The sequence below is a fragment of the Sciurus vulgaris genome (genome assembly GCF_902686455.1).
Source record: "Sciurus vulgaris genome assembly, chromosome: 12".
Classification (NCBI taxonomy): domain Eukaryota; kingdom Metazoa; phylum Chordata; class Mammalia; order Rodentia; family Sciuridae; genus Sciurus; species Sciurus vulgaris.
In genome coordinates this window covers 55,184,260-55,206,464 of record NC_136473.1, presented here as the reverse complement: position 1 = coordinate 55,206,464, position 22,205 = coordinate 55,184,260, and the positions used below count along the sequence as shown (strand labels likewise).

Genomic DNA, 22,205 nt, shown 5'->3' with positions numbered 1-22,205 from the left:
CTCCTATGAACTAACATTATTTACTATATTCCATTTATTTATTTATTTATTTATTTATTTATTTATTTATTTATTTATTTTTGCAGTGCTGGAGATTTGAACCCAGGGCTTTGTGCTTGCAAGGCGAGCACTCTACCAACTGAGCTATATCCCCAGTCCCTATTCCTTTTATTTGTCACTGGTCAGTATATTGTATCTACTGGCCTTTCCTCACCTAATTTTAAAAAGAGATATTTAAAGTGGGCTTTACTTGATCAAATACTTTACTTGATAATAGTCATTTCTTCAATATATGATCTAAGTTTTTTAGATCAGCTAGTTGACTGATATGCGTAGCTGTCCTATAATTTTCAAAGAGCACAGTCAACAGTTTAAAGCATTTTTAATTTCAGATACAAATATTTAAAAAGTTAGGAGTTAGAGCATAGGAAAGTTGGTCGGGCAAGATTTCCTTAGCCCCACTTACCTCTGCAAGCAGATCATGTAGCTCCCCTTCACTAGGGCAGCATCCTAATGACCTGATGATTGTTCCAATTTCTCTGGGGAAAAAAAAAACAAAAAACACTGTCAATAGTTTTAGAATAAACTCTTAAAAGGCAAATATTATATAAATTACCCAGTTAAATAATTATCTAAATGATTCCAGATCTTAGGTAGTATAACAAATCACTCTCAAGTATTGCCTCACAGTTATAAAAGATACTTTCTGGGGAAAGGAAAAGGCAAACAAGTGAACCAGAGATGAAAGAAATGTTTTCACTGACTGGCAAATGCAAACCTTTCCTGGGCCAAAATCAAAAAGTCCTAGAAAAGGAATAAAAAGGGAAGGAGGGAGAATAAAAATAAGAAATGCCCCCCTCTTGCCAGTTGATTTTAATTGTTACTTAACTCTTTGGGGCCTGAGTTTTCACATCTGTAAAATGAGGATGTTTACATTAGTGACAGAAGTACAATGGTAGAGTATTTTAAAGTAGGGCCTGTACTGCCACACTGTCAGGGGTCAACCTGACAGGTTCTACAACCTGTCAGAGTAGGTCAGTACCTGATTAAGTCTCCTAGTAAGTAGAACACTGCACCTTTCTCCAAACACTTAGAACTGGGCTGGAGATACAATAAGACACACATCAAATATAATGAACTACTATAACATGAAGTACAGCTCTTGGCAGAGTAGCCTTGTACAAAATTTAGTTACTCCCCTTTCCCTTCCTTACATTGTTATATACAAAGTAATTCAGTTTAACAAATAATCTAAGAAAAGTATAAATTCTATTCAATGCACTCTGATATGAAGATGGGAATTTGTATTCAAATTTAATAACTTCCATTCAAAATTATTAAAATGAAGGTCATAGTATTTGAATACTAATTTAACAAATTTCCCCTTAACTAGAATATTCATTTCTTTACCATTCTGAATAAATTTAGTGAAATTTTATTTACTCCCTATTTTACTGAGAAAACATTTTAAGTAAGAATTTTTGAATTCTTCAAAGAGGTTGCAGGATGAGTACAAACTTAATAGAAAAACCTAAAGTCAATAATTATGGAGCAGAGATACAGCCACATCAATGTTCATAGTGGCTCAATTCACAATAGCCAGACTATGGAACCAACATAGATGCCCTTCAATTGATGAATGGATAAAGAAACTGTGGTGTATATATACAATGGAATATTACTCAGCTATAAAGAATAATAAAATTATGGCATTTGCAGGCAAATGGATGAAATTGGAGAATATCATGTTAAGTGAGATAAGCCAATCTCAAAAATCCAAAAGAGAAATGATCTCACTGATAAGCGGATGATGACACTTAATGGGGGGTGGGAGGGAGGCAAGAATGGAGGAAGGAGGGACTGTATAGAGGGAAAAGAGAGGTGGGAGGGGTGGGGGGGAAGGAAAAAAATAACAGAATGAATCAAACATCATTACTCTATGTAAATATATGAATATGCAAATGGTATGCTGTTACTCCATGTACAAACTGAAACAACATGTATCCCATTTGTTTACAATAAAAATAAATTTTAAAAAATAATAATAATTATGGAGGACAAGATTTTCATTCTTATTTTCCTTCATAATAAATGAAGGGAAAACAAAACATAAAGGTCAACTGTATTTCATACCTCCCATGAATAACTATAGTCTCAACATTTCTGTATTATTTTTTATGCCTATATCCCAAACCTAATCAGAATCTGAACATGATATTACTAGAAAGTAAAAACATTTTATAAGATTACGCTTTCTCTCAATACATCCCTAGAGATGTCCTGTGAAAATGAACAACATCAATGAAGTAAATATCCTTGTATTTGAAATATCAGACTGGCTACAGTATACATGAGAATATACAGACAACGAGGCAGGGACAAAAACTGTGATTTGGTAAGAACGGACTTTCCCCTTTACAACATTATAGGCCCCTTTGTACAATGACTCAGAGAACTGCTTAAAACTCCAGAATCAGGGACAAGCTAAATTTGTGGTAACTTACACAACAAAACGGAGGACGAGAAAGAAACCTGATAGTCTTTGTGGGCAAGAATTTTGAAGGATGTGAGATGGGAGAAAAAAATTCTAGGCCTGTGCTTTCCAATTCTCTAGCCACTAAATATATCTGGCTATTAAGCATTTGAAATGTGGCTAGTCCAAAGATGTACCAGAAGGAGAAAAAGCACACAGATTTTGAAGACAGTATAAAAAGACAATGTAAAATATTTCATTAATATTTAATAGTGATTATAATATTAAAATGACATTTTAGACATTCAAATATCTTAGACCTATTAGGTTAAGTTAAATATACTGTTAAAATTAACTATACCTATTTCTTTTTTAGTTTTTAAAAAATGTTGCTACTACCAAATTTAAAATTGAATGGGTACTACTTCTTTTGAACAATGTTTTTCTAGGGAATAGCTGCCATCACGAGTCAGACTTTGAGAACAGTGATAAAGAGAAAATTACATCATGCTCTGTCCCCCTTGTGCCTCTCTGAGAAACTTTAAGCAATATTTTAATTGTACACGGAGGAGTTGAATACAATTTCTAATGCTCTACAGAGTAGAGTAACTATAGTTGACAACAATTTAATTGTATATTTCCAAATAGCTACTAGAGAGGGCTGTGAATGTTTCCAAAATAATAAAAATAATATTTGAGGAGATACATATACCAGTTACCTTGATCTGATCATTACATATTGTATGCATGTGTTGAAATATCACACTGTATCCCATAAATATGTACAATTATTATTTGCCAATTAAAATTTGGTTTTGTTTTTTTATTTTTAGATAAAGACTAGCTTTGTTGCCTAAGCTGATCTCAAACTCCAGGGCTCAAGTGATCCTCCTGCTTCAGTCTCCTGAATAGCTGGAATATAAGTACATATCACTTTATCTGGCTCTAAGTCAACTAAAAGTTTTTATATAATTTTTTAATTTAAATTATTTTTAATGCTTTTGGAATATTGAACTGTAATTTCTTTCTAATATGAATAGTGAACCCAAGATGGTCATTTTATATGCAAGTTATTTAAGTACTATATATGAGATTATAATACAAATTTCCGTATTTTTTTTCTTTTTTTTTTATTGTAAACAAATGAGGTACAACTTGTTTCTCTGGTTGCAAATTTCCATAGTTTAACAACTAATACTTTCTTAATATTTGATTTGTATAATATTTGGAAAGTATTTTCACATATACCATCTTACCTGATCTTCACTACAGCTCCATCCTAGGTATCTAGGAATGTTATCTCAATTTACGGATAAAGTTGAAACCAAAATGACAGGAAATTGGGTCCAATAGAGGAATGAAGGTCATCTGAGTCTGGGAAGTTGGAGACCACCCCTGGGAGACTGGAACGGCTGTGTCTCCAGAGCCCTTTTGATCACCAAGGTTACTGCCTATACTAACCCACCCAAAAGGCTGCAGCCAGGGAATTTCTAATTAATGCCCCCTGGTCCCCTACCTGTCTGAATCACTCCATTCCACTGCTACCCCCACTTTGCCCCCCCATTCCCCCTGCCCATCTGCTTCTCACCTTTTTGCCATCTCATTAGCATCTCCTGGGCCTAGTCATGTAGACAGGAAGGAAAGAGATAAGGGAGGGAGAGAGCAGGAGATAATCTATAAAAAGGGCAGGATGTGATCACTTCTTTGGATACCAGAACATCAGCCATGGCCCCCTTCTCCCTCTTGGGAGAAGCCTACTACCTTTAAATAAAACCTGCTTCATATGCTTGCCTTGGCTTGCTTCTCTGGTGTTATACTTCAACATCTGAGGAAGCAGAACTCGTCAATGATACACGGCAGTATCAAAGTGACTAAAACTTAATTATAAATGATTTGACCATGGTTACATAGTTAGTAAGTGATAGTACTAGAGTTAAAATGCAATTTTAGTAATTCCGGATCCTATTCATTCAACAAAATGAACATGAGTACCTAATGGGTGCCAGAGACTAGACCAGGTGATAGGGATATAGAAATAAGTAAGATCAAAATTTTCCTTGCTCTCATGGAATTTAAGTTCTAATGGAGAAGACTGAAAAACAAGCAATTATAATTAAAAAAAAATTAGGCAAAGGACAGTGGTTGGTAAAGAGTATCATGGGCATGCAGAGAAGGGTCCTAACCTACACTGAGATTGTGGGTCCAGGAATAGCTTCCATCAGAATTGACTTTTAAACTACTTAAAGCACACAAACCCAAATAAATACAATTTTCTCATACTAGACAAAGGGGCCAAAAATATGCAATGGAGAAAAGATAGCCTCTTCAACAAATGGTGCTGGGAGAATTGGAAATCCATATGCAACAGAATGAAACTAAACCCATATCTCTCACCATGCACGAAACTAAACTCAAAATGGATTAAGGACCTCGGAATCAGACCAGAGACCCTGCAGATTATAGAAGAAAAAGTAGGTCCAAATCTTCACCTTGTTGGTCTAGGACCAGACTTCCTTAACAGGACTCCCATAGCACAAGAAATAAAAGCTAGAATCAACCACTGGGATAGATTCAAACTAAAAAGCTTTCTCTCAGCAAAGGAAACTATCAGCAATGCGAAGAAAGAGCCTACAGAGTGGGAGAATATCTTTGCCAATCATACTTCAGATAGAGCACTAATCTCCAGAATCTATAAAGAACTCAAAAAACTCTACTCCAAGAATTCAAATAGTCCAGTCAACAAATGGGCTAAGGAAATGAATAGACACTTCACAGAAGAAGATCTACAAGCAATCAACAAACATATGGAAAAATGTTCAACATCTCTAGTAATAAGAGAAATGCAAATCAAAACCACCCTAAGATTCCATCTCACCCCAATTAGAATGGCGATTATCAAGAATACGAGCAACAACAAGTGTTGGCGAGGATGTGGGGAGAAAGGTACACTCATACACTGCTGGTGGAGCTGCAAATTAGTGCAGCCACTATGGAAAGCAGTGTGGAGATTCCTTAGAAAACTTGGAATGGAACCACCATTTGACCCAGCTATCCCACTCCTTGACCTATACCCAAAGGACTTAAAATCTGCATACTACAGAAATACAGCCACATCAATGTTCATAGCTGCTCAATTCACAATAGCCAGACTGTGGAACCAACCTAGATGCCCTTCAATTGATGAGTGGATAAAGAAACTGTGGTATATATATACTATGGAATATTACTCAGCCATAAAGAATGATAAAATTATGACATTTGCAGGCAAATGGATGAAATTGGAGAATATCATGCTAAGTGAGATAAGCCAATCTCAAAAAGCCAAAGGACGAATGATATCGCTAATAAGTGGAGGTTGACACATAATGGGGGGGAGGGAAGGGTTAGTGTTAGGGTTAGGGAGGGGGGCAAGTATGGAGGAAGGAACTACTGTATAGAGGGTAAAGAGGGGTGGGAGGGGTGGGGGGAAGGGAAAAAATAACAGAATGAATCAAACAACATTGCTCTATGTAAATTTATGATTACACAAATGGTATGCCTTTACGCCATGTACAAACAGAGAAACAACATGTATCCCATTTGTTTACAATAAAAAAAAAAAAGCACACATAGGAAAAGAAATGTTTCAAGCAAAGGAGATAGCATACTTGAAGACCCCGAGTTCACTGAGATCACTTGCCATTCAAAGATCAAAAGAAGTTCAGTGTGGCTGGGACAGAAGATATAAGACAGGGAAGAACAAGAAAGTAAACCAAAGTCCTGACAAGTGACCAGATTACATGGGACCTCGAAAACCATGCTAAGGAGTTTAAAGATTTTCTGAGTTACAGAGTAACACTGAAGGGTTTTTAAGTAGCATGATGACATGATTAGACTGAAGTAATGACTATAGTCATACATGTGAGAGATATCTGTTAAAAGTTTTTCAGTATAGCATTATTTGTAATTATTTTTATAAGCTAAAAACAAACCAATGTCCAATAATAGAGTAAATAAGTTATGATTTATCTATACAATGGAATAATATTCTGAAAACAAAAGAGATTCTTTATATTCAGATTTGAAATGATGCCCCAGACACATTATTATGTAAAAAGGGTAAAGTGCAAAAATAATTGTTACCATTTGCAGGGTTTTCCCTCTTCCCTATACTAGAGATGGAGCTCAGGGCCTCACACATGCTAGGCAAGTGCTACATGCCCAATTTCAGTAATATTTAAAAGAAAACCAAAAGGAAAGAAGAAATATATCTCCAGTCTGGCAGGCTACACAAGGAGTAAGTTAACATTACCTGGCAAGTACAGAATGCCTTAGAGAGAGTGGGTGGCATGGCAAAGGCTGGAGGAAGCATTCACAATGTACCTTTTGAACCTTCTGAATTTCAAGCAAATGAATAAATAAATTTTAAATTAAATGACTTAATAAAATAAGATGAATATTCTAGTTGCAAGATAAAAACCGGCTGCCTTAACCAAAAAGACTAAGTGCAGTGGTCTGACCCAGGGGCCATAATGAAGAACAAGAAGAGTAAATAAATCCCAGGAATAGTAGAAATCCATCAAACCTCATGAACCATTGAACATGAGGAGGGAAGAAGATCAGAAAAGAGGTAAGGGTGAATTACCAACCGGTAATGAGTTAGAAAAAATTAGAGAAACAAGTTTAGGAAATAGGCAGGTAAAAAGTTACATGTTGGATATGTTGAATTTCCAACATGCACATTTTTTATTTGCTTTTATTAGTGCATTATAGTTGTACATAATAGCTGAGTTCATTTTGACATAACCATACATGCATGGGATTTAATTTATTCCATTTCAGTCCCTGGTTTCCTCCCTTTCCTTCCCTTCCTCCTCTCCCCTCTTCCTCTCTTCTATTGGTCTACCTTCCACTCATTTATCAATTTATTCTTAATTAGTGCTTTATAAATATACACAAAGGTAGAATTCACTGTTATATATTTATACATGAACATAGCATAATTTTGTCAAATTCATTCCTCATGTCCTCCTCTTTCTCAGCCCTCCTCATTCCTTCTCAATCTCCTTTTTATACCCCACTGACCTTCCCTCTATTTTCATGATATCCAACACCCTCCCTGCTTATTCCCCCTACTTTGCTCTAGCTCTGACATGCACATTCTTGCTGGTTGTCAGGCTCTGACCATATTTCAGAGTTACATTTGCAGTGAGCAACCCTGAGGGATAAGATAACATCTCCCTCCTGGATAAAGAGCAGGCCTTTTTACTGCTTGCTATAAAAGCAGATGATTCCCCAAGCTCATTGTTGCTTTCTGTAATACCACCCATTTTTTGTGCAAGTATCCACCTGCACTATCACTGAAGAACTCTGAGGGCAAGATTAAGCTCATGTTCCTTGCTATACCCATCATAATGAGGTCCTTTGTCACTGACCCGGGAATCTCATGCCAAGGAAGGTATTTTAAAACTTTAGGACCTGAGAGATGTAAGCATGTCTTAATACTAATGGGAAAAAGCCAGTGCACCAAAGGCAATTCAGAGTGAGTGGTCTCACTGAGGAGGAACAAGGTCTGGGACAGGTGCTTAGTGTGGGTGTCCACAGGCCACCCCCATCCTAGGTCCTGCCACCAGCAAGTTGTTACATGGGAGAGGCAGTAGGGTATTTCTTTTAATCTTAGGAAAATTCAGCCTGCCTCTTTCCGCCTCTCTTTAAAGGTACCAAAAACATACAGTGGAGAAAATATGCCCTTTCCAATAAGTGGTGCTGGGAAAACTGGTTATCTATATATACTAGAATGAAAGTAGATCCCTATCTCTTACTCTACACAAAAGCCAACTCAGAATGGATCAAACATCTAGGAATTAAACCAAAAACTTGCCACTGTTAGAAAAAAAACAGGGCCAATATTCCAACATACAGATGTAGGCAATGACTTCCTCAATAGGACCCCCTCAAGTACAGGAAACAATACCAATAACTAAAAAGTGGGATGGCATCAAATTAAAGCTTCTGCACAGCAAAGGAAATATGAGTATAAAGAGAGAGCCTACAGAATGGAGAAAATCTTCACCAGCTACTCTTCTGATAAAGGATTACTATCTGGAGTAAATCAAGAACTCAAAAAAGCCAAATAATTCAATTATTAAATGGTAAATGAATTAAATAGGTATTTCTCAAAAGAAATCCAAATGGCCAGCAAATGCATGAAAAAAACATTTAACATGTTTAGCAATCAGGGAAATACAAATCAAAACTACACTGAGATTGTACCTTACTCCAGTTAGTATGACAGTCATCAAGGATACAAATAACAATAAATGCTGGTGAGTATGAGGGGGGGATAAACTGTTATACACTGTTGGTGGGATTGTAAATTAGTACAATCACTATGGAAATCAGTATGGGGTTCCTTAAAACACTAGGAATGGAACTACCACGGGACCCCACTATACCACTCCCAATGTTTATCCAAAAGACTTGAACTCAACATATTATAGATACACACATATACCCATGTTTATAGCAGTGCAATTGACATAGCCAAGTTATAGAACCAGTTTAGGTGTCCATCAACAGATGAATGAATAAAGAAAATGTACACACACACATACACACACAAAATGGAGTTTCACTCAGCCAAAAATAAGAATGAAATTATGTCATTTGCAGGAAAATGGACAGAACTAGAGAGCTTTATGTTAAGTCAAATGAGCTAGACCCAGAAAGTTCAAGGGTCAAATGTTTTCTCTTATATGAAAAACTAGAGCGAAGAAAGAAAGAAAGAAAAAAGGATCTTGTGAAAACAGAAGAGAAGACAATAGGGTAGAGGAAAGGAATCACAGGAGGGAAGAGGAGAGGTCAAAGGGAGGTATTGTGAAATGAAATTGATCAAATTATGTGTATGAAAAAATATGTCACAATCCAACTATTATATTGGATTATGGATCAATTTTAAAAAAACTTTTTTAAAAGAACTTGTTGCTCTCCTCTTCTCTTATGTACTAGTCTAGCTAGACTGGCTCGCTTTGCCGAGGTGAACCACAGAAAACATCGTCTTCTCTCTCTCTAGTCTTGAAATACAAAGGCCTAACTAATACAAGGGGGGAAAAGGCAAAGATGCTTTCACTGATGAGTCCACAATAGGCTGAAGAACAATACAATTCTCTCGTGAACTTACTCTGTCCACTGACCCTCTAGTTCGCCATCTTTTTTTTTTTTTTTTTTTCCTTTTTCTCTACTGACCAAGATTCCTCTCCTCCTGCAAGAAGGAAACCTCTTCAATTATGCTCTAGAAGCTGCAGTGAGGTCCCCTGTGATTGAACTTGGCATGGAGGACCCAATGCTATCCCTGTTTCTGGCCTAGATCTCATCAGCACAATAATTTTCCTTTCTCCCGTTTCTCCTCAAGACTGCACTGGCCTTGGGGTCCCAGGAGAGGAATAGGAGTCACAAAAACTATTAATTAATATTGAACTTATTATTGGTTTTGGCAAGTAGGGGAATAAGCTTTGATTGGATTTATGATAGTGAAGAGATGTGATTTATCTGTTTGCTTCAAATTGCTATCATGCAATTCCTATCTGTAAGCTTCATTTGTGGTTTAGAAATGGGATGAATAAGAAATTCCCACATGAAAACTCTTTCCTCCAGGTAATACAAGGCAAGATCCTTTCTGAGAGTGAATGGAGAGGAAGAAAGAAGCCAAGATTCATTCAACACCACTACTCTTTGCCTCTACAGGGGCCCATGTCCTCAAGACCTGGCCTTGCTCTCACATTCTACCACCTAAGCTTAACTGGATGAACTGCAAATTTTGCATTTTTCTGTATGCTCCTCCAGAATCCTTTTCCATTCTTCTCCACCCCTCCCAGTTTCCCCAAGGGACCCACCTTTCTCTTCCTTGGTATAAGGCTCTCTTGCTTCAGGCTTCCTGACTTGCTTAGTCAACAAAGGCAGAGCACTACAATCTTGTATAACAAGCCACCCAAAATATAACTGGCTTAATCAACAATGCTTTATCATCTTTCACAGTTATGGGTTGGCTAGGTGGTTCCTCAACTGGTTTTGCCTGGGCTCACTCATGAACCTATGGTTAGCAGTTAATTAATCTACACATGGTGCTCAATGTTTCACAGTCAGTCCTTCAAAATTTCCATTATCATTTTCCTGATCTCTGGGCCCCTCCACCTTTCAACTTGCCTACTCTGTTAATCCATAACCCTGAACAATTCTAATTTTCACTTTCTTTGTTCCTGTAAAGCACTGCTGGAGGAAAACAATTAACAGAAAAAAACAATGCTCACTGCAAATTCATTCCATCCAACACCAAAGGTGTCCTGGATGGTGCCCAACAATTCTTCCATTCATCCCTGTTGATTCCTAGCAAACTCCCCAACAGTAGCTATCCTCCAACATCTCTGCCTCAAGCTCCAAAGCACTATTCCCTCTCAGCAGGTCTATAGCCTTGTCACTGAACAGGTGCAAACTGCACCATCCCTGGCACCACAATTAACCCTACACCACCTTTACAGTCATTGTCTTTGGACCATGCCTCTTTCCTTATCTCTAAGCCTTGGAGCTCTTCACTAATACAAGGAACCCCTCTTGGTGTTTCTTAGCTTCGGTGTTGGCTCACGTGTGTTTCTGACATATCTGCCACTACCTCTCAGTATCTTCATTCTTTCCTGAAGGAATAAATTAGTTACTTCCTCTTTTGCCTTAACTATTGCTTTCCTTATCTTGAAAAAAAAATTTTGATGCATGCTTTACCACTCCCAACCATTCTACTTTCCTGATTCCTTTCAACAATCTCAATACTTCTTGTAAATTATTTATTTCTCTCCCTCCCTCTTCTTCCCTCCCCTACCCCTTTAAATGTGATTGAACCCAGGGCCTAGAATATGCTAGGTGAGCCTCTACCACTGACTGCATCTCTAGTCCAAAATGACCTCTCTTTTAACTGCCAACTCCATGCCCCAGGCATCTACTCCACATCTAACCTTTGCAAAATTCTGCCATCACTAGCTCTTACTCCCAAGTTGGTACATTCTCTCTTACCTACTCCCTTCCTTCTTTATCTTTTCTCCCTCTTACCTCCCTGTCTTCCACAATTCTGTCTCCCTCTCTTCCTCCCAAAGTCACTTACAACCCCCTACCCCTGAAATCCTGGTTGCAAGATTATCTTGACTATTTAAAATATTACAGAGGGACTGGGGTTGTAGCTCAGTGATAGAGGGCTTGCCAAGCATGTGTGAGGCACTGGGTTCAATTCTCAGCACCACATATAAATAAATAAAATTAATTTTAAAAATTAAAAAAATAAAAATAAATAAATAGATAAATAAATAAAATATTACAGAACAAGCAGTATAATAGATTTGGACAAAAAGAAAAATCACCGGTGACCTTAATAAAAGCACTTGCAGTGTAGGGGGAAGAAAAAACTCCAGAGAACCAATGGTGAGAAAATTAGATCCCAGTAACAGAATACACAATTGAGGGACATGACTATTTAAACAGAATGCAAGCTGGGCGCGGTAGTGCATGCGTGTAATCCCAGCAACTTGGAGAGGATAAGGCAGAAGGATGGCCAAGTTCAAGTTTCAGCAATTTGGTAAGACCCTGTCTCAAAATAAAAAATAAAAAAGGCTAGGGATGTAGTGCACCCCTGGGTTTAATTCCCAGTACAAAAGACAGAGAGAGAGAGAGACAGACAGACAGACAGACAAACAAGATTGCACACCACAGTCAAGAGTTGTTGCATAGCACTGACCGTGTTGTAGGTACAGTTCTAGCACAGTACATGTATTAATTCACTGAACCTCACAACAACCCCATGAGGGAAGTACTACAATTATCTTTATTTTACAGAGGAGGAAACTTAAACTCAATAGACACTCAATAACTTGAACAGGATTATATATAGCCAACATATTCAACTCATCAGAACTAGGGAAATCTTGGTGAAAGTTGTGAAATCTGACAGAGGAATAAATAGAAATTGGGGATGAGAACAAACAAAAACTCTCATAATGTAAGGAAGGCAGAATAATTAGTTTTCTGGGTTAGGAATGGACATTTCCTCTAAGTCTAGGAAGAAAAGTCCTCACACCTCTCTCATATTTCTTATGCCAGGATCATGATCTCTGTAGATGTGAGAAAAAATACCTTCTGGCTGTCAGGTTAGTATTAGTGGAAGGTAACCATAGAGTGTTTGACCATGTACATCAGCCTCTGTTTTTAAAGTGCTTTAAATATGCTTACTCACTAACTCCTCACAGCAGTTCTGTGAGAAAGTACTGTTGTTTTACAGAGGTGAAAACTGAACCACAGAGAGGTCAAGCAATTTTCCCAAGATCACACCACTAGTAAATCGTGGAAATGGAATTCAAACACACAAAGCCTACAATATATGAGATTCACCATGCAACTGCTGCCTCTCAAAACTCAAAACAACAACAACAACAACAACAACAACAAAAAAACCTCAATCAAGTATTTAGTTAGACCTAAAAGAGAGCTTTGCAGTGGGGATGGGTAATAGGGATTGAACCCAGGGGTACTCTACCAGGGAGCTACATTCCAGCCCTTTTTATTTTGAAATAGGGTCACACTAAGTTACTGAGACTGGCTTCCAACTTATGATCCTCCTGCCTCAGTCTCCCAAGTAGTTGGGATTACAGGCATGCACATCATCTGAAACAGAAAGTCTCAATGATAATGACTATAACAAGGCAGTTACAAAGAAAGCTTTGTATATCCCATATCACAGGAGCTTTGAAGACGGATCCAGGGGCCACAAACTGATGACCCGAAGGACAAATGTGCCCTCAGATAATGTTTTGCTTAACATAAGGTTTGCTTATGGATTTTTATTTTTGTTGCTTGGTACTGGGGATTGAACCTAGGGTCATGTGCATGCTAAGTACATGCTCTACTATTGAGCTACAACCCCAGCCTGTTTGTTTGGAGCATACATGTATGTCATGAGTACTTTCCTATACTCTTTGTGATTCACACATTTCTAGACTGGCTCCCATAAGAATCTAGGTTTATTAATCTTGAAAGATACAAGTTTTGTACTGTTTAAGAATTTACCTACAAGAAGCAGAGAATGAGCCAAATGACCCCTGACTCAAGTGCTCTGATTCTAACATTTTAAAGAACACTGCTATGATTTGGTAAGTGTTCCCAAAGACCCGTGTGTTGAATACTTGGTCACCAGCCTATAGTTATTAGGTAGTGGAACATTAAGAGGTGGGGCGTAGTGGAAGGAAGTTAGGTCACTGGGGGCATGTCCTTGAAGGGATATTGGGACCCTGGCTCCTTTTTTTCTTTTTTTTGCTTCTAAGCCACCATGATGTGAACAGGCCTCCTCCACTGTTTGCTCCTGGTTGGCCTATTGGTTTGGGGCTATAAACTAAAACCTCTGAAACTCTGAGTCAAAATAAACCTTTCCTCTTTTTAAATTGATTAACTTGGATATTTTGTTACAGTGACAGTAACAAACATAAACTGACTGACACAAACATAAACCCTGTGGCTTATAAGAAAATGTTCTTGGTCTTGGAAGATCTACACTTGAACATTTCAGAAACCAGAATGTCTACAATTTACTCTCCAACAGTCCAGCAAAATGATGGTAATAATGATGATAAAATATATACGTACTGAATCTAGGTGAAAGCATGCAGTTCAGTATACCTTTCTTACAATTCATTAGTTTGAAATTTTTTAAATAGAAATCTTTTTCTAAAAATCACACTTTATTCTTAGCAATCAAAACCAAAGTGATGTGATAACAAAAATCTTCCTTGAATAAACTATAAAATAATTTATTCTTTTGTGTTATACAAAATATATCACTTTGGCTTATTAAAGATGTCTTAATCCTGTTTCAATTATTAATTTCAATATTTAATATGTAATTAAAACAATAATAGCAGCATTTTTATTCTTTACTTCAGAACTGAAAACCAAAAACTTGGCAACACTGGATAGATCTAAAATACTTTATAATGGAGTAAAAGTTGAGATGAGGCTGGATACAAGTCTACCATTCCTTGCAGATAGAAGTACATAGAAAAGTCTTGTGCAGTGGTACGTGCCTGTAATCCTGGCGGCTCAGGGGGCTGAGGCAGGAGGATCGTGAGTTCAAAGTTAGCCTCAGCAAAAGCGAGGCACTAAGCTACTTAGTGAGACCCTGTCTCTAAATAAAATACAAAATAGAGCTGGATATGTGGTTCAGTGGTTGAGTGCCTGAGTTCAATTCCCAGTACCTTACCCCTGCCCAAAAAAACAAACAAAAAAATGTACATAGAAAAGATGGAGCCACTTTCTTCCCTGTATAAACACTGATGGAGGTAGCACTGTGAACTGTTACCTGCTGCTATATAATAAGAGCTGGTTTTGTGTTTGGTTTTTGTGGATCATGGGTCTCAGGTCATCAGAAGTAGAAATGCCAAGTTCTCTGAGGATGAACAGCAGTTCCCAGTTGAACTGGTCAGACTGACCTCTGGCCCAAGAAGGCAGCTTACCAGGCAAGTACCTTTAGGCAACCAGCTGATTGCACCACTCAATAAAAGCAGGGTAGAGGGTGGCTGAGAAGAAAAAACTATAAGGGCAAATGAAGTAGGGACAGGGAGGTAATGTTTAAACTCTAATAGTCCCTTATTCTCGAATGTCTGTTTCTTCAAATAATAATGAATTGAAATGAATTTATTTCAAGAAGACTCTAAAGAGTTGGGAGTGAAGTTCAATGGTAGAGGACCTGCTTGGTGTTTTCAAGGCTCTGGACTCCATCCTCAGCAATGGAACTCCCAAGTTCCTGAGTCCTTGAGATGAGAGTAAAGGGTAATTATAGCGGAAACAAAGATGACTCAGAGCTTCCCTTGTTTGTTCTCTCATGTCCTGAAATATAAGGCTGGAGGCAAGGAAAAACAAATGATCCTCTGAGCCACTCTCACATCAAAATTCAGGTGCCAAGAACATGGAAACGAAGTCGAAGGGACCAGGTGGGTCCTGAAGAACTCCAGTTGGAATTTGGATGAGTTGGGATGCTGGCCACTGTAGAGGAAATCAGTGTTCAGCCTTAGGAGTAGTAAGGCTCCTAGAGGTGAGCTAAGGAAAAAAGAGAAAGGCAAGAAACAACAGCAGCCAGAAGTTCAGGCCACTAGTTATAAAAAAGAGTTAGAGGTTTGCAAAGGGAGAAAACTGGAAAGGAAAATGTTGAAAGAGATGAAAATATAGTTTCAGGAGACAGGGAATAGAAATGTCAATGCTTAACGATGAAAGTAAAAGAAAGAAGTTCAGGGGCTAAGGGTATAGCTCAGTGGCAGAAAGCCTGCCTAGTATGCACAAGATTCTAGGTTCAACCTTCAGCACACACACAAAAAAAGAAGTTCAGAAATGAGAAGGAAAAATAAGATATTTGACAGGAACTAGAAAGCAAAGGAAAAGTCAGGTATGGTGGTGCATGCCTGTAATCCCAGCGGCTCAGGAGGCTGAGGCAGGAGGATCCTAGGTTCAAAGCCAGCCTCAGAAACTTAGCAAGGCCCTAAGAAACTTAGTAAGACCATCTCTAAAAATAAAAATAAAAAAAGGGCTGGGGATTTGGGTCAGTAGTTAAGTACCACTGAGTTCAATTCCTAGTACGAAAAAAAAGCAAAGTAAAAATAAAAAAGCAATTCATAGAGTCACGCATAATATTACAGTTGATTTATCTATTTTACTAAGATTTTTCAATCAAGTGAATTTACTGCAAATTATTTTAAAATAAGCTTTTAAGTGATTTTATTATTATGAAAGTATTTTAAAATTCTTAATGTAACCTTTTAAAACAACTGTTTTAAAAAGTGAAGCCAGTGTAATAAAATAAAATTAAAATAATTTTTAAGTTTAATAATTCCTTCTTTTTTGTCAGGTTTTTAGAAGAGAGTAGAGAAAGATGGCACAAATAAACTCATCTGCAGACAGGAGCATGCTGGTTATTGACTGATTCCTCAAAAGAAAAGGTCCTGACTTGTAGCATTTGTTGATTTTAACAGTGTAAATATGCCTTCCATACCCAATTCCAAGTTACTGACCACCAACTTGAAAGTCACTCAAGGTGGCATGTGGTAGAAATGCACAATAGCATTCCATTGTAAAATATATCCACCAAGTATACACTAACCATACATGACCTCAAATGCATAAATAAAAAGTAAATCATATTAAAATAATCCAAAAATGGTAAATTTTGAGTTTTTATGAACTTTGGGTTTTTTCATTGTTAACAAAACACTTATTTTACATTTTATACAAAATAACCTGAAAAAAATATGGGGCACTTCATGAGTTAGCGTGTCATCACTGTATAGGGGACATGCTAATCTTCTCCATATCATTCCATTTTAGTAAAAGTGCTGCCAAAGTGAGCACCTTTGTTTTTAATATATCTCAATTAAGTTTTTATAATTTGAAAAATATAAACTAGTTTTTAACAATGGCTTGGAGAATTCCTGAAAATTTAACACTCAGTTTTTGTGAGCTGGTACAAGTCAGCATGATTTGGCTCGCGCGCACCACTAATACTATGTGTTAACAACTTCATTCAGACAGTTAAAGTTGTTTCGCCCCCGCTGTCTCTATACAAGTTCACCACCTGAACAACCATAATTGTTAGGTCTAACACACTTACTATTCTACCACAAATACAAAATAGAAATTGAATACAACCTTTTTTGGGGGGGAAAAAACTTTTAAAAATTATTTTCTTCCTTTTAAATCAATGTTATAGTATTTTTATAAATTACCAACATGTCAATTTTGATAGGGTTTATGGAGAAAATGAACATCTACTGTCTCAAAGTTTTTATTTTTTCAAATGTTTTTAAATATGCAGACAGTTCATTTCTTTGACATAGTGTGAAGATGCCATAAATTGGTAAGAAGTACAAATTAATACTAAAAGCCTTTATATAGTTAAGTATATATTTATGCACTTGAACCACACAGTGTAGTAAACATAAAAGTAAAATTGTTTCATAACAAATAAGTCGCATTAATAGCCCAAAAGTGGCATCATCATTTAAGTTGGATCACTTAAAACACAGCATTTGGATCACTTAAAATGTTTGACCCAGTGGAGGCTGTTTTTGACACTAAGGGTGTAGTATCATGTTGCTGACACAAGGTGGAGCCAGTGCCATGAAGCTAGGCTGTGAGTGTTCAGTTAAGGGCAATCTAAGGTCAAAAACATCCGGAAGCAAAGATCTGATTCAGGACATCTGATGCAATCCTCAGGGACAAAAGAATAGGCAAAACTTTTTACCTCTATGAAATAGCTGATATATCATGCTAAGAATGATAGAATATTAAAATAAATAAATTTAAAAAAACAATATCTAGTCACTCAAAAAAAAGAAAAAAGAATGATAGAATATTTAAACAATTCAATTTCTAGGAATGAAGCTGAATTTGAAAATGATTTTCATTCATTTAACAAATATTTACTGAACTCTATACTAAGTTCTGAGTAGTATTCACAGTAGAGAACAAAACAAAGACCTTGCACTTGTTTTCTATGAAGCATTTTTCATAGATCAACCTTACTTTGAGCTAAATAATGGCAAAATCTATTCAGCAGACTATTCTATTCATAAAAGTTCTTTTTTCCAAGGTCCCTCTGAAGATCATTAAAAAATACACATACACACACATATATTTCCCCAAAGTCTTTTGGTTCTAACTTTTTGCAATGCTATTTATTATATACTCTTATATATTCTTATGTGCTAGAGTTCACAGTCCTTAAACACAGAACTCTGGAATTCCCATTCATCACAGAAAGAAAAAATAAAATTCTATAATATACTAGCTATTGCAGAGTGATACAATAATTTAATGGCACAGCTACTTTTACACCTGCTATGGCTCAGGCACTGCCCTGTGTTATAACCATGGAACTTACAATCAGGTGGGAAAAAGCATGAACATAAAAAAATATGAGCTAATTTTAGGCAGTGATAAATGCTATGAAGAAATCACCACCATCATCCTTATTTTCATAGCTGTTATTAGTTTGCTTGGGCTGCCGTAACAAAATCACACATCCTAGATGGCCTAAACAAAAGCAACTTATTTCCTCACAACTCTGAAGTTTGGAAGTCTGAGATAAAGGTGTCAGCAGGCTTGGTTTTTTTAAGGCCTCTCTGCTTAACTTGCAGAGGGGGCTGCTTTCTCTGTGTCCTCACATGATCATTCCTCTGTACGTGACCATCCCCGGTGTCTATGTGTCCAAACTTCCTCTTCTTATATATAAAGAACCAGTCAGATTGGATTGGGATCTACCTTAACAGCATCATTTTAAACTTAATCTCCTCTTTAAAGACTTTATCCTCAAATAAGGTTACATTCTGAGGTACTAGGAATCAAGACTTCAAAACACAAAGGCAAGCACTTCAAAACACAAGTATAGGTAATTTTTTTTTTTTAGTAAGTTCCCAAAAGCACAGCCAACAAAAGCAGTAACAGATGAATAGAATTATGTCAAACTAAAAAGTTTTCTTTTTGCACCGCAAAAGAAAAAAACCAAAATAGAGTGAAGAGACAATCAGCAGATTGGAAGAAAATATTGCAAACTTTATATATCTGATTAGGGATTAACAGCTAGAAAATATGATGAACTGAACAATAACAAAAAAATTAGTTTTTAAAATAGTCATGATCTGACAGACATTTCTCAAAAGAAGATATACAAACATCCGACAAGTATATCACTATCATACTACTCATTAGGGAAATGAGAATCAGAACTACAATGAACTGGCTGGGGAGATAGCTCAGTTGGTAGAGTGCTTGCCTTGTAACACAAGACCCTGGGTTCAATCCCCAGCCCCACAAAAAAACTACAATGAGATATCAATTCACTCCAGTCAGAATGACTTTTATCATAAAAGCAAAAGTAACAAGTGTTGAAGGGGGGATCTTTATATGCTAGCGATGAGAATGTAAATTAATATGACCATTATGGAGAACAGTAGTTCCTTTAAAAACTAAAAATAGAAGTACTAAGTGATCCAACTATCCCACTTGTGGGAATATATCCAAAGGAAGTGAAATCAGCAGATAAAAAAGATACCTGCACACCCAGGTTTATTGCAGCACTATTTATAATAGCCAACACTTGGAATCAACTGAGTTGTCTATCAGCAGATGAATGGACAAATAAAATGTGCACAATGGAGTGTCAGTCAGCAATACAAAAGGATGAAACCCTGTCATTTGTAGCAAAATGGATGAAACTGAAGGAAAGTGAAATAAGCCAGACAAAAAAAGAAAAATATTGCATATTTCAACTTATATGTGGAAGCTAAAAAAAAAAAGTTTATCTTATAGAAGACAGTATAGTAATTGCTAAAGGATGGGAAGAGAAGAGAAGGGAAGGGTAATAGAGGGAAATGGGATATCAGGTACCAAATACAGTTACATAAGAGGAGTAAGTCCTAGTGTTTTATAACATAGTAGGGTGACTGTTTATAACAACATATTATATGTTTTATAAAGACCTAGGAAGAAAGGAGTTTGAAGGCTCCAAACACGAAGAAAAGATAAACGGTTAATGAGATGGAAATCTTAATCATTCGGATTTGATCAATAATACATCTACCAAGTTATCACACTATCCCCCATAAGTATGTATAATCATTAGTATTTTACAGTACTGGAGATGGAACTTAGGTGCACTCTACCACTGGCCTACATCCCCAACCCTTTTTATTTTTTATTTTGAGACAGGGTCTCACTAAATTGCAGAGACTCACTTCAAACCTGTGATCCTTCTACCTCAGATTCTCAAGTAACTGGGATTACAGGCATACACCATCACACCCAGCAAATATGTACAATATTATGTGGCAATTTAAAAGAAAAAAATAGACTTCAAAATATGAATTTGGGAGGGGACACAATTCAGTGTATGTCAATAAAAATTTCTTATACCTTACTACCACTATGCTTGACTGGCTACCACCCTCCTGCCTAGACTATTGCCAATAATCCTCACAATGTTATTCTGTTTCTGCTCTAAACAACTACCTCAATTCATTTTCCTCACAGCAACCAGAATAATCTTTCTAAAATAAACATCACAACATGTAGCTCCTCTGCTTAAAACCCTCCAATGGCTGACCCAATGCACTGATCTAAAGTCCTTTTCATGACCTATAATACTCTACATATGGCCCAGTTAACCTTTTAATTTGGTATTATACCCCTAACTGCATGACAACTATGCTACCCACTTTGCTCTTCTCTAACATTCTAAACTGCTTCCCCTTCATTGAATCTTTATATTAACTCTCCCTCAGTTCTTCATATAGCTGAGCTACACCGCCATTCAACTCAATCTAAGTTTGAGTGAAGGCAGGGTTACTGGGGATCAAGTCCAAGGCCACTGAGCTACATCCCCTGGCTCCTTTTAATCTTTTTTTAAAATTTGTTTTTATTGTAAACAAATGGGATACATCTTGTTTCTCTGTTTGTACATGAAGAAGAGGCATACTGTTTTTGTAATCATACATTTACCTAGGGTAATAGTTTTTCATTCATTCTGTTATTCTCCCCCTCCCACCTCTCTTATCCCTCTATACAGTCCCTCCTTCCTCCATTCTTGCCCCCCTCTTACCCCCCATTATGTGTCATCATCCGCTATCAGTGCGATCATTCGTCCTTTAGTTTTTTGAGATTGGCTTATCTCACTTAGCATGATATTCTCCAATTTCAACCATTTGCCTGCAAATGCTATAAATTTATTATTTTTATGGCTGAGTAATATTCCATTGTGTGTGTGTGTGTGTGTGTGTGTGTGTGTGTGTGTGTGTGTATGTGTGTGTATCACAGTTTCTTTATCCATTCATCCATTGAAGGGCATCTAGGTTGGTTCCACAATCTGGCTATTGTGAATTGAGCAGCTATGAACATTGTTGTGGCTGTATCTCTGTAGTATGCTGATTTGAAGTCCTTTGGGTATAGGCCAAGGAGTGGGATAGCTGGGTCAAATGGTGGTTCCATTCCAAGCTTTCTAAGGAATCTCCACACTGCTTTCCAGAGCAGCTGCACTAATTTGCAGCCCCACCAGCAATGTATGTGTGTATCTTTTTCCCCACATCCTCGCCAACACCTATTGTTGCCAGTATTCTTGATAATCACCATTCTAATTGGGGTGAGATGGAATCTTAGGGTAGTCTTGATTTGCATTTCTCTTATTACTAAAGATGTTGAACATTTTTTCATATGTTTGTTGATTGCTTGTAGATCTTCTTCTGTGAAATGTCTGTTCATTTCCTTAGCCCATTTGTTGGATTTCCATATCCTACTGTGCTGTAGGATAACTGTGGTTGACAACAGAATACTTCAAAATAACTAGCAGAGAGGATTTTAAATGTTTATCATTTTTAAATAAATGATAAATTTCAGAGATGACAGATATACCAATTGCCCAGATCTTATCATTACAAATTGTGTACATGTACCAAAATGCCAGTGTGCCCCATAAATATGTACAATTACTATGTCATTTAAGAATAAAAACATATTTCCAATGTAAAAATAAATATTTATTGAATAATAAATGACATTGTTAAATACTTTATAGATTGAATAATACCTTTCAATTGAAAAGCACTTTCATATACATTCATTCAATTCTTATAATCTATATTATACTTCCCATTTTAAATAAGGAAACTAGAACTTGAGAAGTTGTTTG

At 36.8% G+C, this 22,205-nt stretch overlaps 1 protein-coding gene across 2 annotated transcripts in view; it reads right to left on the bottom strand.

The window, feature by feature from the left end:
• DRC8 (dynein regulatory complex subunit 8) overlaps positions 1-22,205 on the bottom strand; it is a gene marked incomplete at its 5' end in the record, with an annotated part of 126,226 nt that overhangs the window by 34,548 nt on the left and 69,473 nt on the right. The window contains 2 exons of one of the 2 annotated variants that reach the window (XM_079106638.1): positions 467-539; positions 1,043-1,101. In XM_079106638.1, coding sequence (XP_078962764.1) covers positions 467-539; positions 1,043-1,101 — 132 coding nt within the window. The remainder of the gene's footprint in view (positions 1-466; positions 540-1,042; positions 1,102-22,205) is intronic. The other variant, XM_079106639.1, reaches the window with a different exon arrangement.